The sequence below is a fragment of the Salvelinus fontinalis genome, chromosome 16, assembly GCF_029448725.1.
Source record: "Salvelinus fontinalis isolate EN_2023a chromosome 16, ASM2944872v1, whole genome shotgun sequence".
NCBI lineage: Eukaryota > Metazoa > Chordata > Actinopteri > Salmoniformes > Salmonidae > Salvelinus > Salvelinus fontinalis.
The window spans coordinates 25069823-25085856 of record NC_074680.1 but is presented as its reverse complement, the minus strand read 5'-3'; the positions used below and the strand labels follow the sequence as shown (position 1 = coordinate 25085856).

The following is a 16034-nucleotide window of genomic DNA, read 5'->3' as shown; positions in this document are numbered from 1 at the left end:
CCTTTGCCTGTCCTGACCCTGTACCTGACCACTGCCTGTCTCTGACCCTGAGCCTGCCTGCCGTCCTGTACCTTGGCCTCTACTCTGGATTATCGGCCCCTGCCTGCCTTGACCTGTCGTTTGCCTGCCCCTGTGGTTACAATAAACATTGTTACTTCACACAGTCTGCACTTGGGTCTTACCTTGATTCCTGATAATATGTGGTTGTACTTATGCGGTGGTTCTCAAAACATTGTTTACGTAATAGAGACAATAGTTCAACACCTTTAATTCAGAAATACACAGAGACAAAAATACTGTAAAATACTTGTCACACATTTTTTTAAGTGATAAAAAAAACAATCGTTATTTTGGGGATTTCATACATGTAAGTCTCCTCCTCGACCTTCCCGCCCAAAATTGCAAGTGCAGTTTTTTTGTAGTCTAAAGGATCACCGATACAAAACATTTTGTGGTCATGATATCATAGCTTATTACACGTGTAATACAACATTTGCAGTATTTTTATTCACTCACCCAATATCACTGAACGAATAACCTATGTATGTGTTGGTTGTTGGTAGAAAAACCAATATGTACTGAATCAAATAAGATTATATACAGTAAGTTTACAGTAGATTTTCTTATGATTAATTGCAAGTAGTACTCAGCGATGTCATTACAATTTAAAAAAAATGTTATTTCTATCAATGGGTAGATGAGAATGATAAAGTCCAATACGGAATGACCAAAACAAAGGTCTGTATCCTGAGGACAAATGGACGTTAAACAGATTGTTATGAATACATGACACAGAACAGTGCATGAATCAAACCCTGCTCTCCCCCTGAATGTAAGTGTGTAGAGAGCTGTCACTGTGCTAAGTGACTTATAGTGACCCTGGGCAGATGAAATCACTCCCTGATAAGATTTCATCCTTGGGTCTTAACCGCCAAACAAAGAGGTACCCACTATAATTGATTAAAGGCTAATTCTTATCTGAACTTGATGACGTCACAATGACTTGGGTGCAGTGAGATCAGGGAAAAAAACGAAGAAAAAAAAACCTGTACACCAAAAAAAGTATATATACCACCATCCAAAAGGGCACTTGGCGAGTGGGAGGGCAAAGGGGCAGGTGGCATGGCACAGGTAGACCTATCTGTGCACTTGCCTGGTCAGGTGTATACTTTATGTAGAAGTGTCCAATGAACTATAACATAAAATCACATTTTATGAAATTTATGTGCACTTTAAAGCTGCTGAGTCGATAATAAAAGTAATAGTTATTTAGAAGAATTTGATACTGAAACCTCAGCATTTCCTTTAATCAAATCTCTTCCCCTGTGTTTCTGTGCTGTCTGGCTTCATTTGGACTGTATGTGTTTGTGCTTGTGGAAAGATTGTCTGTTGAAGGTTTTATTGTTTGTATCTGACTAAAGTGAATGCCACACGTGAACAAGGCTTTGATGAGTGTACAATCGTTTGTTATCCAGCTCGCTTTAAAACCAAGACAAAAACTGCGATAGCCCTTAAAGCAAACACAATGTAGTCTAACATAATACCTAGAAAACAATCAGAACATGTTTTTTAAATAAAATATCTCTCACTTTTCTGTGCACGTCGGGTTATTTTTTTTATATTTTCATATTCAATGATGTATTGGTGTAGTGTCAACATTTTCGGCAAAGCACTTTTGTATTTCTTGTGAGCAGTAAGCAAAGTACTGATTAAAGAACAATACCACAAACAAACTAGTCTTGTCTCTAACCTTTGTACATTTGACACACCCTACCTGTAGGCATAATTCAAGTACCAAACAGAAATATATCTCTATATATAGTCTTCATACTTGCTCCTCTGGAAGGACAGAGTGAATGGCTCAAGTTAGTTTGCTGCTCACTACAGTGTTTTGCCCGTACCAGTAGAGTTTCTCTTCCACTCTCTTCTTCTTCCACTGACAAAGCAGCAGCATGCGAAAGGTCTTCTGAAAGGTCTTGTTGCAGAGCGCGTAGCACATGGGGTTGACTGTGCTGTTGACATAGCATAGCCAGTAGCCCAGGTGCCAGAGAGACACAGGGATACAATCAGAGCAGAAGGTGGAGATGAGCACCATGATGTTGTATGGTGTCCACGTCAGGATAAAGGCCAGCAAGATGGCACTGAGAGTCTGAGCAGCCTTCCTCTCCTTGATCAGCACCATCCTCTTCCTCTTGGTCAGCTGGATCTTCAGAGTTGCATCTATTGGCTTGCAGGAAGTGGTGGAGGGTGGGGCACTCATTGAGTCTGCTGAGGATAAAGATGATGGGACCATGTTGGTGTCCCCATTCTTGCTCTGCTGGGCACCGCTGGTAGTGTCTTTGGGAACTGGTTTAAACTTGTATGACACACACTTACGGGAGTTGGTCTTGGGAGGCGTGTGGAAGAAGTTGTCCTCGTAACTGCTGAGCTGCTCATTCTCACAGCCATCTGCACCTGTGCTCGGCCCACATGACTGGTTCCGGTAGGTGGGCTGGAAGACCCCCGGGGACACGGGCTGCTCCTCGTCCTCAGAGGAGGCATAGCTGTTGAAGGTGGTCAGCTGGTCGCTCTTGGACCACTCGTCGTTGGTGGCAGCGGCTGATTTGGCTGCGTGGCTCCTGTTGGAGGAGGACCAGGAGGCCTGGGTTCTGTCCCGGGAGGCAGAGCTGAGCTGCTTGCAGTTGAAGCAGGATCTGATTATGGTTTTCTGGGGCTTGGTGGTACCAGCGTCTGTGGAACTGTTGATGCCCTGGAGCTCAGCGAGGTCCTTTGTGCGACGCTCCGTCTCCTTGTAGATCCGACAGTAAAGGATAGTCATGATCGACACAGGGATGTAAAACGCAGCAATGGCTGTCCCAAATGTTATCACTGGCTCAGAGAAGAACTGGATCTGACACTGCCTTTCAGGGACTGTCCTTTTCCCCACAAAATACTGCCAACACAGTATGGGAGGGGCCCACAGGATGAGCGACACCAGCCAGGCCATGCCTATCATGACCCCAGCCCGTTTGGGGGTGCGCTTGGCTCTATAGGTCAAAGGTCGGGTGATAGAGAAGTACCGGTCAAAACTGATGACCAGCAGGTTCATCACTGACGCATTACTGGCCACGTAGTCCAAAGCCAACCAGAGGTCACAGGCGATACTCCCCAGTGCCCAGTATCCCATCAGTATGTAGGAGGTGTAGAGGTTCATAGAGAACACACCTATAATGAGGTCAGCTACAGCCAAACTCAGCAGGTAGTAGTTGTTGACTGTCTTCAGCTGGCTGTTTACCTTAAATGACAGCATCACTAGGATGTTGCCCACTATCGTAATCAGGCTCACGATGGCCGACACAGTTGCTATGGTTATGACCTCCCATAGACTGTGTGTGGCACGGTGGATGTCGGTCGCATTGCCAATTATAGATGAGTTCTGTATTCCTTCACCTTCCATGTTTCTCTCAAGTTGTCCTTATTGTGGTATCAGTGGTATGACTATGAGAGAGTAGTCTGTCGGGTGTGCCATCTTGAGAAGGATATCCTGAAAAGAAGAAATAATAAAGTGAGTTAATAAAATAGCAAATGCAGTTTATAGGTGATCTCCTGATGCAATATCAAAACTCCATGTAAATGTACAACGAGTAGTGCCATAAGAGCCAATAGCCACTAGATGGCAGTAATAATCAACAATCATCAGCATGTGAGTTAGTGTGTAGGGCACCAATGTCTACACTGGCCAAAGATGGTGACCATGTACCTTGAAAAACCACTCAGTAAGACTGTTTAGGACCTCAATATAATTAACATGTGATAATAGCACCTACATGTAGTATGCATGTTCGTGCTGTGTCATATAAAAGTGTATGATTACTGCCAAAAAAAAGCTCATGTCGAACAATGTCATATATGAATGCATGTCTGAACATGTTAGGGCCATTAGGTCATATAAGCACTCACGTATCCTTTGCTCTAGTTCTTGGTAATTCATCTTGTATATATGCATAGGTGGCTGTATTGAGGTCTATTACAGACAGTTTGTTACAGTACAGAGGTACATCAGCAGACAACAAGGCTTCACAGATGAGCACATTGTTCATTTTAAGCAGTCTAGCCAAACAGCTGTGACACTTGAGATCCAGGTCATTCAAAAATGAGTCCTTTGCTCATTAATATCAGCAAGCATGTTTATTGTCTGTATTAAATGGATTTAGATGTCACAGTATTGTCTCGGTGGCTCTCTGTAACCAGGGAGAAGAAGGGATCGCTTCTGGATGACAAAGACTGATATCAGTGGAGCTAGAGGAAATATACTTGAGTTTTGAGGGATCAATCAACTAACAGACAAAAGGAGCTGTCATTTCTGTCCCTAGAGCTTGTTTGAATTGTCTAGTGAGATGTAGGTTGTAGCAGGTGTTTGCTCTGCCTCCTGGCTGAGTTCACCCAGCTGAAAGAAGAGCAGCATCCCAGTTCTTAGATCACTTAGCTTAGAACTCCTTGTGTACCGACGGGGATTGATAAAGCACAAATTAACCTGGACCTTTGCAGTTTCTCCACACACCTTTATGTGAGATTAATCCACCTCAGATCACTATGGGGATGCTGGGGGTGCTAAATCCCAAAACGTTGGCATATGTCTTTGTTTCAATGTTTCCGTACTGTTATCCTGGCTTCAGTCTCTTCACTATGCTTCTGACTGGGTTGACAGGGTTTTTAAAAGTCATCGATGTCATGGCTTGTGATTAAGTAGATTGAAACTGTGCAACAAACAGACAGGCTACCTGACTTGTCCATTAGTTATTTAGCACTTCTTCTTAGGGATAGCTCCTTTTTGATCCATTTTCGCCTAAAATGACATACCCAAATCTAACTGCCTGTAGCTCAGGCCCTGAAGCAAGGATATGCATATTCCTGGCACCATTTGAAAGGAAACACTTTGAAGTTTGTGGAAATGTGAATTGAATGTAGGAGAATATAACACAATAGATCTGGTAGAAGAAAACACAAAGAAAAAAACTACCCTTTTTTTCTACCACCATCTTTGAAATGCAACAGAAAGGTCCCACATCTAGCCATCACTCTGGTTGTTCCGATTGTGTCCACAAGATGGCAGCAGTGTATGTGCAAAGTTTCAGACGGATAACTTGAAGTATGAGCAAACTACATGACATTTAGTGTGAAGTCACCCAGGTACATTTGGGCAAATCATGAAGGAGACATTTACATTCACATAAAAAAAAATTCTGCAAGAATATCGTCAAATCTGTATACTTGGACTTTGATTGAGCTTTTTCAGTATTAGTAGCCATATTAAAAGTTCAACATTTGCAAACCACCCAGTTTTCATAACTTCATAACTCTCCATATTCTTATTATTTTTGTCCAAAACGAAAAGGCTTGCTGTCGCACAAGGTTAGCAGCTACATTTTGCGACAGATACAGGGTTTCCCGATACTCCCGTAAAGCCCAGCTCATTGGCTATCTAGCTAGCTTTGTTTGACCCCGATTGGTGCTTCTTTGACAAAGTTACAGTCGATCAAGTGAAGACCGCCCGCGTCATCGGCGTGCCATGAAGGCGTTGCTCTCTGAACAAATTTGGTGTCTTATAGGATATACTACACCCCTCATGATATAGTGAAGTCTGGTTATGTTCTAGGATCTCTGAGGAATAAATACGAATGTGATTTGACTGGTTGAAACTATGTTTAGGGTTAGATTTTCACAGATTCCTTTCTTTGCAAATTGAACAAGTGGAAATACAAAATCGATCGTGCATGCTATATGGACCTTTTTAGCATATGAAAAAGGATTTTATCTAACAAAATGACACTTCATGTTATCTCTGGGACCCTTTGGACGATAAATCAGAGCAAGATTTCAGAATGTAAGTACACATTTCACCTTCAGAGGTGAATTTATCAAACCTATTGCGGTGCAAAAAGTTTCTGTTGTCAGCAGCTCTCCTCAAACAATAGCATTGCACTTTTTTCGCAGTAATAGCTACTGTAAATTGGACAGTGCAGATATATTAACAAGAATTTAAGCTTCAGCCAATATAAGACACATATGTACCGACATTTGTTGTTTCTCTAAAATCTGTGATGGTGACACAAGGCACTGCATGATTTACAACTATCCCGTTGACGGGACGCCTATCCCTACGAATAACACTTCTTCTCCAAAGTCACCTACATTTTCTGACGTGTATGTTATATATGTTATAATGCCTCGATGGGAATTGAACATGCAACCTTGGGACCGGTTCCAACCAATTGGGTTATAACAGTGTCCTAAATCTAGCCCTGGAGACAGGCACTTCAAGAACTCGTTTCAACATTCTGCCTATTTCTTCCTGCCAGGTTATTCAGTTTAATGATGAACTCAGGCATATGTCAATGTAATAGCACCCTTCGAGTCTGTGGGAATGAAATAGTGATTGGAGTGATTGCTATCATTTATTCTGCCCTGTGTTTCTCTGTCACATGAAAGCAATGTCTTTTTCCTATCATTAATATTTTGTTCTGGACAACACTGCCTGTAGGGAAAGAAAACCACAGCTCTAATGATCGTGAGATGAAGGAATGGTATGGTTAAAAGAAATGTGAGCAACATGTAGTGTGTCATATTTGATGTATAGGTTTGACTGTGTCTACTACCATGAACATACATCTAATGTGTGATACTGTACATGAAAGTTGGTTGAAGCTTGAAGGTATCTGGATGGTAGCATTTGTAGCATTTGCCATTGCCAACCTGTGCTTATGTTTGAAACCATGCTCCCACTAGCTAGCCTCGCAAGCTGCCTGATCTTGCCGAGCTGACATGGATGCTCGCTACATGGATATCACAGCGGTAATTAGTCGAAGCCCACTAGCACCTCTGCACAGTATTTTCGTGCTGCCATGAGTCTAAAGTACCCAATGTCCCACGTCATCTGGAGTGCTGCTGGAGAATATCCAACAGGGGTAATGTTATTTTCTAGGGCTGGGACAATAATCATATATTCAACAATTATGGACCATAACCGTGAACTAAAAATAATAATCATCAATATTGTCTTATTATATACATTTTAGGAAGGGGGGTATTACACTTTATCTTCAAGTAGATATAGTTTACTCAACAGTAGTTTGTCATGTTTACATGAAGATGGTAAAGTTGGCAGTGCTGGGGAATAGTTGAACTCAGGGGCGCAACCTTCACTGGGGACGGGGGACGGGGGGATATATCCCCCACACACATTCTGAAATTGCATTTTTGTCCCAGCCCAGTTTTATCATTGGAATGTGATACAAAGAGAGGCACCGGTGTTCTTTAGGAAAATGCGGACACTTCCGAGCGGTTGGGTAGGTTGTTTGGAGTGTTTATCCGACAGGATTAAAAAATATATATGTCTCCCCCACTTCTAAAACCAAAGTTGCACCCCTGTTTGAACTACTACATGTAGTTCAACTAACTTAACTACATTTTGCAGTAGCTTGGTGGTAGTTGAACTAAATTCAAATCTTGGTGGCTAATTTTCAGTAGTTAATTACTTTATTGCCATGTAGTGGTGTAGCTAACTACAGGAACTACACACAAAAAATATGTCAAGAAGTAGGCAATCATTTCCTTAATTGTTTTCGGCATGGGACCTTCCTAATCCTCACTAGAAACATTGTTTTAGTGTTTAATAGGCTAAATTAAACCTTCTGTTAACATCTGATTCCAGTGTGATTTGTTCTTGCAATTTGTTATCTATGATATTTCAGATTTAGATGTGATTTTTATCACGAAGTAGTTTGGATGTAGTGAACTACTTTTTCAAAGTCTCTTTAGTTAAGTCAACTATATTTTTCTTAAGGGTTTCTTTAGTGTAGCATAACTTCTTCAAGTATGAAGTAATTGGCAGCTTGGTAAACTATATTTTCAGAGTAGCTTCCCCAACGCAGAAAGTTGGTAATCATTTTACGAGCAGAACGGCATGGTAGGGAGGAGAAGCTTTTCAGCAAATGTTCCAAACGGTCAAAATCATACGGTTTTGGGACAGGGGTGTCACCAAAGCTGTGTCGTAAATGCTGTAGCTAATTTTCAAAGATACATTACAAGCTCAAAAAAAATCGACAAAAATCGACATAACCGTCAAAGTCCTATTATTTTCCAATGTCCATTTTATTGAGAGGGGGTGACAGATGCTCAGTTTAGGGCATCCACCGTACAGTGCCTCGTCCATGATACTTAGGATCAATGGGATCACTCAGTAATAGACACCTGCTTGGTCGATCCCCTTCTCAAAACATCTGCATTATGAGATCTTTGTCCCAAAATGAATGAAACACAGTATTCATATGGTCTTCAAATACATTTTGAGTCCTGCTGTAAGTTGTAACAATGGAAACATTTACAGTACATGTGTGCAATATCTTGCTGAACTTGCTGTCCCAGTTTTAGATTGGCTGTCTCAGTATAACTATTATGATAGACTACCACCTCCTCCTTTTCTGATCCTGGATATCAGAAGATCTCATCTGTTATCATCTCAGCATTGGTAGATTAATCTATAGTCTCTGTCAGTTCACCTTCCAGTAGTATTTTGACCCTATCGTGACCGATAATAATAATATATGCCATTTAGCAGACACTTTTACCAAAAGTCATGCATGCATATATGTTACGTGCAGGCAGTCCTGGGAATTGAACCCATTATCCTGGCGTTGCAAGCACCATGCTCTACCAACTAAATTACAGTGACCTATCCTTCTAAGTAACTTCTCCACTCATTGGTATTCTGTTGGCACACTGTGGTAGCCTGAGGCCCACACAAATAACATTCCACTCACCACAGGGAGGCTCAGCGAACCCTTGGATCGCCCTTCAGCTTGTTACTGTGACATTTTATCACTCACATAATCGACATCACAGCACTGGAGAGCCCAGGTAGCACTTGGCAGCTGTTTTTTTCTCTGCACTGTCCTTTTAGATTCTGAACTAATCTCTCTTCTTCTCTCTCCCTTTCTGTATTTTTTCTTCAATCTATCGGTCTCTCACGCCGACGCTCTCATTCGCCATGAACTGCTTGCCCCGAAGAAATCCATTTTTTATTTGATCATGAGGCAAAATGGCAGACGTAATCAAGTTCAAAGTAACCTTACTGGCCTCTCTCGACAATGGTACTCTAGGTTGGCACCTCTGTCCATTTTTTACGCCTAACGAATGGGAATATGTGTGCTTGAGGAGTAAGCCCTTGTGTAGTAGACTGAGGGTCTCCAGCAAGAGCTTGTTCTCCTCTTGCAGTAAAAAGGTCTGGAGAGGTAGGCCAGGCCACTCTCTCAGTCAGCTAGTTCCATGCCAGGAAATGAATTAATTAATTATGACTAGTATGCCCGGACACTTGAGTGACGAGGCGTTCTCGAGATCAGTCTCTGACTCAAAAATGACTCTCATGCTTAAATATACACACACACACACACACACACACACACACACACACACACACACACACACACACACACACACACACACACACACACACACACACACACACACACACACACACACACACACACACACAAAAATGCATGCATGTATACAGGTACACACAAACACATAGCACGAGACACTAAATAGTAGGGCCAAAGAAAACCATTGTTCCATTCCACAAATATTTTGTAAGCAATTGAGGAGGAAATGTATGTAGCCTGAGAGAGGCTTGAACAAAGCAAGAACTCACAACTTCCATTTCTCCCCAAAAATGGTGCAAAACATAAGTCATAATGGTCAGACTAACACCAGCAATGATTTCAAAGCTTGGGGACTTCAGCAGCTTGCCAGCTCAATGGACCTACACTAAATCCAGAATTGTAGGGGAAACATCTTCACGCTACTGTATGCGCAGTAAGGCAAGCCCAAACATAGCTCCAGGTGTACTAGAAATAATTAATAAATAGTCTGTTTAAGCAATTCTTTGGGGATGTTTGCAGAACAGCAACAAGAGTGATGCACATGGGGGAATCGTCTGTTATCGTTGTCTTGTTCTGAGGTAAAAGCTCAGAAAGATGGGGTGGGAAGTAGTCTAGTCTACTCTCTGACATTATGTCAGAGGCAGAAGTGAGATTTGATCTATTTCTATTTCGATCGGACTATCTACAGTATATTTGTACTGTATATTTCTATCCTTTTTAATAATTTGGCTGCCTTCCCTATCTTTGCGTTTTGAGTGTTAGCTCAACTACAATCACAAAATAATCTGTAAATTACTGGATTCTAAGGGCTGCATTCAATCCATAGAGCGAAAGATCGGCCTTATAGTGCAATCATAATTTAAAGGTTATTTTAGATTAAACTGACATATGCAGCGTCTTTGCCAATGCGGAACATTGCCATTAAATCCCGCTAGCTATAGTGCGGATCTTTGGCGCTACAGATTGAATGCACGCCTAAGGGCTCTATTCAAACAGATCCGCCGACATCTGCATAGTGGTTGTTTTGAAGGTGTCTGAGGTGGAACTGTGTTAGAGCTGTCAAGTCCACAAGTGGCTCCTGGCATTATATCTAAAGTGAACATTGCAATTGGCTGCAAGAAGTCACATTACGAGAACTCCCATGCAGCATTGGTTACAAGTCCAAACACTGGAAGGGGACATGTAATGTACATGTCGATAAGGCTGATAGAAATCCTCATTATTTTGTTTAATGACTTTTAATATGAGCCTAATTAGTTCAATATAGCCTACACTTTCTCCTTCTGAACATCTAACGTGAGTGGGATGGGTGTGCCTTAATGACAGTGATCAAGAGCAGCTGCTCATTGATTTGACAGTTCCAACGCAATTACACCTCCGACACCGCCAAAACATCAGCTATGCGGGTTTTGGCTATCGCCGGTTAACGCTTGATCTGATTCAATCTTGGCCTTCACCTCATTCAATTGGTCAGGTGTGCGGTCAGGTGTGTATGAATGAACCGAATCTATGGCACATCTCAGAGGTCCATTCTAAAGGATGACAGGCTCATTACCTCTAGGTCCATTGGCAGTCAGCTACCAGCCCTCTACTGCCATGGTTTCTCTGTCCACTAGTCTCCACATGCGCTGGCACTGACCACTCCTCAGAGTCACGCTGAACCTTTCCCTGCACCCTACTGTGGCTGCATGACTCCAGCCCCGCACTGCAGCACTACTCATGTGTGTGTGCTTGGGTAAAGCTAATAGTGAATGAAGATGAGGATGTGTGTGTGTGTGTGTGTGTGTGTGTGTGTGTGTGTGTGTGTGTGTGTGTGTGTGTGTGTGTGTGTGTGTGTGTGTGTGTGTGTGTGTGTGTGTGTGTGTGTGTAAGAGAGAGAGAGAGAAAAAGCCAGAGTGTGTGCACGCGTTCTGTGCACGCGTTCTGTGTGCGTGCTCTGGAGAGCGGCCGAAGGCTTTTTGGCACAGTGTATCCCGCATGCCTCTAGTCATTCCTGTGACCCATGCTTAAGATCCCAGCATATCTGGCATTCTAGAGGAGGACCTATGACAGGATTCCCCTGAGGCAGGTTGCAGTGTAGTAGGTAGAGAGGGGGATTATATGAGCAAAGATACACATTTCAGGTGGGATGTTGCGACAGTCTTCTTGATTATTGACATTTACTTTGCTCAAGTAAAACTAGTCCTCTAAAGCTTTAAACATACACTCTTAGAAAAAAGAGTTCCTAAAGGGTTCTTCGGCTGTCCCCATAGGATAACCCTTTTTTCGTTTCAGGTAGAACGCTTTTTGGTTCAAGGTAGAACTCTTTTGGGAACCCTCTGTGGAAAGGGTTTTACGTGGAACCCAAAAGGGTTCTACCTTGACCCAAAAAGGATTCTTCAAAGGGTTCTCCTATGAGGACAGCCGTATAACCGTTTTAGGTTCTAGATAGCACCTTTTTTTTCTAAGAATGTAGCTACTGTTGACATGTTTTTGTCATGAATCTTTTTCACATTTGTTTCAAATAATTCATTTATAGCTATTACTGTATACCCTTTATCTATCTCCTAATGTTCAATTTAATTAATTTCAGTGTGTACTATTTTTCCCCTTCAGCACTCCAAGTGTCTCTTTTTCAACTGTGAGGACAAACTTTGTAATTGCATTTCTATTTAGACGAGAGACGCTAAGTCTGATCATTACATTAGTTGTATGATCAGTTTGATGGAGATGACAATAGCGGTCTGTTGATGAGAATACTGACTTTCCCCTGGGGATTTGTTTTTCTATCACCACTGGAACATTGCGTTTCTGCTGCATCTCTACTTATGGTTATTATTGTTTGACTTGAGTCATTTGTGTTATTAACAGCTCTAAGGTTCTAAAACTGCAAAACGTGTGTCTGTGCCCTTAGAGGCTTTTCTGTTGTTTTTATCCCAAGTCCAAAACACGCCAAGTCATTCCAGTTCGAGAATCATGTCTCTACTGTATGTGAGTGCCTGTTTGTGTGTGTGCCAAAGTCCTTGGTTTGATTAGGATTTGGGCACACTGATGGGATTATTTGAATGAACCCTGCTATTATAAATATCCTCTATGTGTCCTGACTCTCTCGCTCTCTCACACACACACAGCACGACCTCTGCCAAGGCATGCGTGGAAAGGGCTTATGGACATTGTCAACAAATTCAGGTCAATAACTCAATATGCTCGCAATTTTGCCTGTATGAAAATGGGTGAAATGTGCTCAGGTGTCGTGGCTGCCAAAAAGTCAGTAGAACTGAAAGGAAAAATACATATGTAAATACTATGAAATACAGTAATACAGGAACCCTATACACTCTCAGAAATAAAGGTTTAGATGTGTTCTTAAAGGGGTACAAACGTCACTGTAGTGGTACCCTGTAAGGTACGTCCTTTTAGTTATAGGTACATAATTGTACCCTTGCAGTTCATACCTTAAAAGAGCCATTAGTGCAGCTAAGGGGATAAGATAGTACAGGTACAAAAATGTACCTTAAGTTCCCATATGTGATGCTCCACTGGACACAAGGGAAACAACAGCTACCACTAAACCAAGCTTGGCAGATGCTTTCTGTTTTGTGGCAACCTGTCTCTGAATATTTGATAGCCTTGTGCTTCCCCACATTTCTTTAACGCTCCACCAAGTTAGAGGGCTCTGCAAGGACTCGTTAAAATCACACTCCACTGCTTAATCCTTTTTTCTTTTTTTTTCAGTCAAAGAGCAGGCCAGGGGATCGAGGAATGGGAGGGTCACATAGGCCCTTTCAATGTACTTTTTTTTGTATTTTTTTTTTTTTAATTGTATTGGGAGGTGGAGGAGTGGAACCTTAGGATAAGAGACAGCCTACTGTGGGTTTTACAGTAACTAGTTCCTCGGGAACATTTGGAGACAATTCCACCGTGTACAAAATCCAAATTGAATCTAATAATTTTTCTGTTGACTTGACAAGGTAGCAAGTTCTATGACTTTAGTGTTGTTCTCCTCATATGCCACAGTTTTTTTTCTACATATGCTCATTCTTAGTCCCGTGCTTCCAGGGAGAAATGAAAGGTATATGAAGAGGAGACACAGGGTAAAATGAGAAATTGATGGAGGAGAGAAGGCTAATGAGAGGAGAATAAGAAAGCTCAAAAGAGCCAGAGTGATGGGATGGGAAACAGAAGGAGTTAAGGAGGAAGATGAAGAAAACCTAATAATATGGAAAGGGAGGATGAGAAAAAGAAACAGAAGGATACAGAGTGTGAGATAGGTCAGGGATATAGAAAAGGGGATGTATGGGTGGGGGTGCACAGTGGGCTGCCAGTGGATAATAGAGTGATGGATGAAGGGGAAGATTAAAAGTGATGAATGGGGAGGAAAATGTAGTAAATGTATAGAAATGTGACGTGAGAGTGAGGTACAGAGACAGACATTTCTAGAAAGGTGACATGAGAGAGAGGTTTGAAGTTTCCATGAGCTGTCTGTTTATGTCATCCATCAGTGATTTACTGCAGAAACCTAAATGTGCTGCTATTTGATACAGTAACCCTATGTGGCTGTACACTGTAATTCTTTCCCTGTAGCCCCATTTATACCTGGTGCTAACATGCATCCTTTGACCTGATCTTGTCCACATTCTGATCGTGCCCACATTTTTGGACATGTGTATTGGTATTTGGTATTTTATTAGGATCCCCATTAGCTGTTGTGAAAATAGCAGCTACTCTTCCTGTAGACGATTAAAATACGCATTGTGATCTGATTGTCATGTGGTCATCCTGACCACCTCTGGAGGTAGTCAGGGACCCATTGTGTCTGGATATCTTTAGTGTAAACAGATCTGGAAAGTGAAACCATTTAAATCCTCTTTATCCTGTCCTGTAAAATCATTGACAGGTGGCAACTTATGGCATCAATATGTGTCTTGAAATAATAAATAAATATTATTTTGAAAGAATATCTGCCAAAAAATGTGCATACAGGGAATGATCATTAAATCTGGTCACAATGTGAACATAGTGGACGGATAAAAGACACATTTTAAAACCAGGTGTAAACACAAGGCTGAAAATATGGGCACAATCAGAATGTGGACAAGAGAAGGACAGGATAAGGCAGCATTAAATATACATGCTAAGACCTCTCAGACATGCTTGTAGCAGTTTGCGCTCGCCTTTATTGAGGTCACACGTCTGTGAATATAAAACTTCCCGAAGAATCACTTGTTTTTCTCTAGAGACAACCGAGCAAGCCAGAGAACAGACACATACTCACAGTTGACTTTCACCATCCAAGCTGCCTTCAGAGTGACAGCAGCTTCGCCTTGATGTGTAAAGATTCTCCCAGTTCATATTGAATCCCTTTGTTTTGCTATGAACTCTCCAGGTAATGTTCAGGGCTGAAAAGTGTTTTCACAACCCTGGGAAAGAGGATGAGGAAGAGGACACAGCTGATAAGAAAGCCCTCTGAATGTATCCCAACATGCTACAGAAGTCCAGATAGATAGATCCCAGAGTGTAGAGTAATAGTAAGACGAGGAACAGAAGGCTTTAGTCATCACCGCTCAAACACTGACAATAGAAGAGAGGACATCTCTTCGGAGAGCAAAAATGGACAGGAATCAGTCAACGTAGCAGTTCAATTCGGAAAAGTATCCACAAATCGCATGATATCCTTACTTTGTTATTTGTGAATGAATGAGAGAGAGAAAGGAGAGAACTTTCCCCCTGAATTGCTGTGGGCTGTCTGGTGACGCTCCCTCCCTCTCAGTAAAGTGTGAGCTCAGTCAGTGTCTGTGGCAGAGAGGACAGAAGAGGATGCTGCTGCTGCTGCTATTGCTGCTGCTGCTGCTGCTGCTGCTGCTGCTGCTGTCATCCCTGACAGACAGATGTAGCTGACGCCAGCTGGGAGGAGAAATTCCCATAGGGCTGAATGGGTCATCATGTTTCGGGACAGTAAGCGTGCAGCCCAGCTGTGGAGCTGAAAAGAGAGGGGGAGAGAGGGAGGAGGAGGATATCTTAAGGGAGGTGTGGAAGGTTAGCGTATAAGCAAGAGAAGGATTGTGACTGGGAGGAAGGGTGGTGTTGCTGGTTTATCTGCATTTCTGTGAGTACGCAGCACTAACGAGCAGAGCAGAGCTGTCTCATACAGAGTGAGCCCTTTAATTATCCTTAGGGCACAACTATTGTTGCTCCTCAAAGAGCAACAGGGAGACAAAGCCCAGGTTATCAGCCGTGATTGGTGTCTGTGCATTTGAACAGCTTTGGGTGAGTAGCGCCTATCACAGACTCCATCTGTAGCTTTCTGTGTCTCTGCACAAATCACGCTGCTTTTCTCCTTTTCACAGGCAGCGTTGACCTGGCCTGGCCAGATAAGGATGCTGCTGAGGCTACAACGTTTCTCCATAGGATCTTTGTGTCTGTGTGCTCCTGCCTGGCTGCCGTGCGGAGAATAATTTGTTTGGCATTATTAGGAGGGAACGACTAGGGCTGTGGCTGTGACCAGGGTTTTATTAGACTAAACCCCTTGTGTCTTTCTAATCCTGGTGAAGGGTGCTGATCTGTCCCATGCGGCCCCACTAAATCACCAGGGGAATTTCACTGAGATATGACAAGTACATTCAAGAAGGACACAGA

General features: G+C 42.4%; 1 protein-coding gene across 1 annotated transcript; it reads right to left on the bottom strand.

Annotated features, from left to right (window-relative positions):
• Nucleotides 1–252: 252 nt before the first annotated feature.
• Nucleotides 253–15500, bottom strand: LOC129812852 (muscarinic acetylcholine receptor M5-like). The gene is made up of 2 exons (XM_055864781.1): nucleotides 14674–15500; nucleotides 253–3523 (listed from the first exon to the last, which is right to left on the bottom strand). Exon 2 carries the CDS (start codon nucleotides 3434–3436, stop codon nucleotides 1862–1864), a length of 1575 nt encoding a protein of 524 aa, XP_055720756.1. The 5' UTR covers nucleotides 3437–3523; nucleotides 14674–15500; the 3' UTR covers nucleotides 253–1861.
• Between the last annotated feature and the right edge of the window lie 534 nt (nucleotides 15501–16034).

Coding starts and splice junctions, on each gene's coding strand:
- LOC129812852 (XM_055864781.1), bottom strand. CDS start 3,436: ATGGAAGGTGAAGGAATACAGAACTCATCTATAATTGGCAATGCGACC.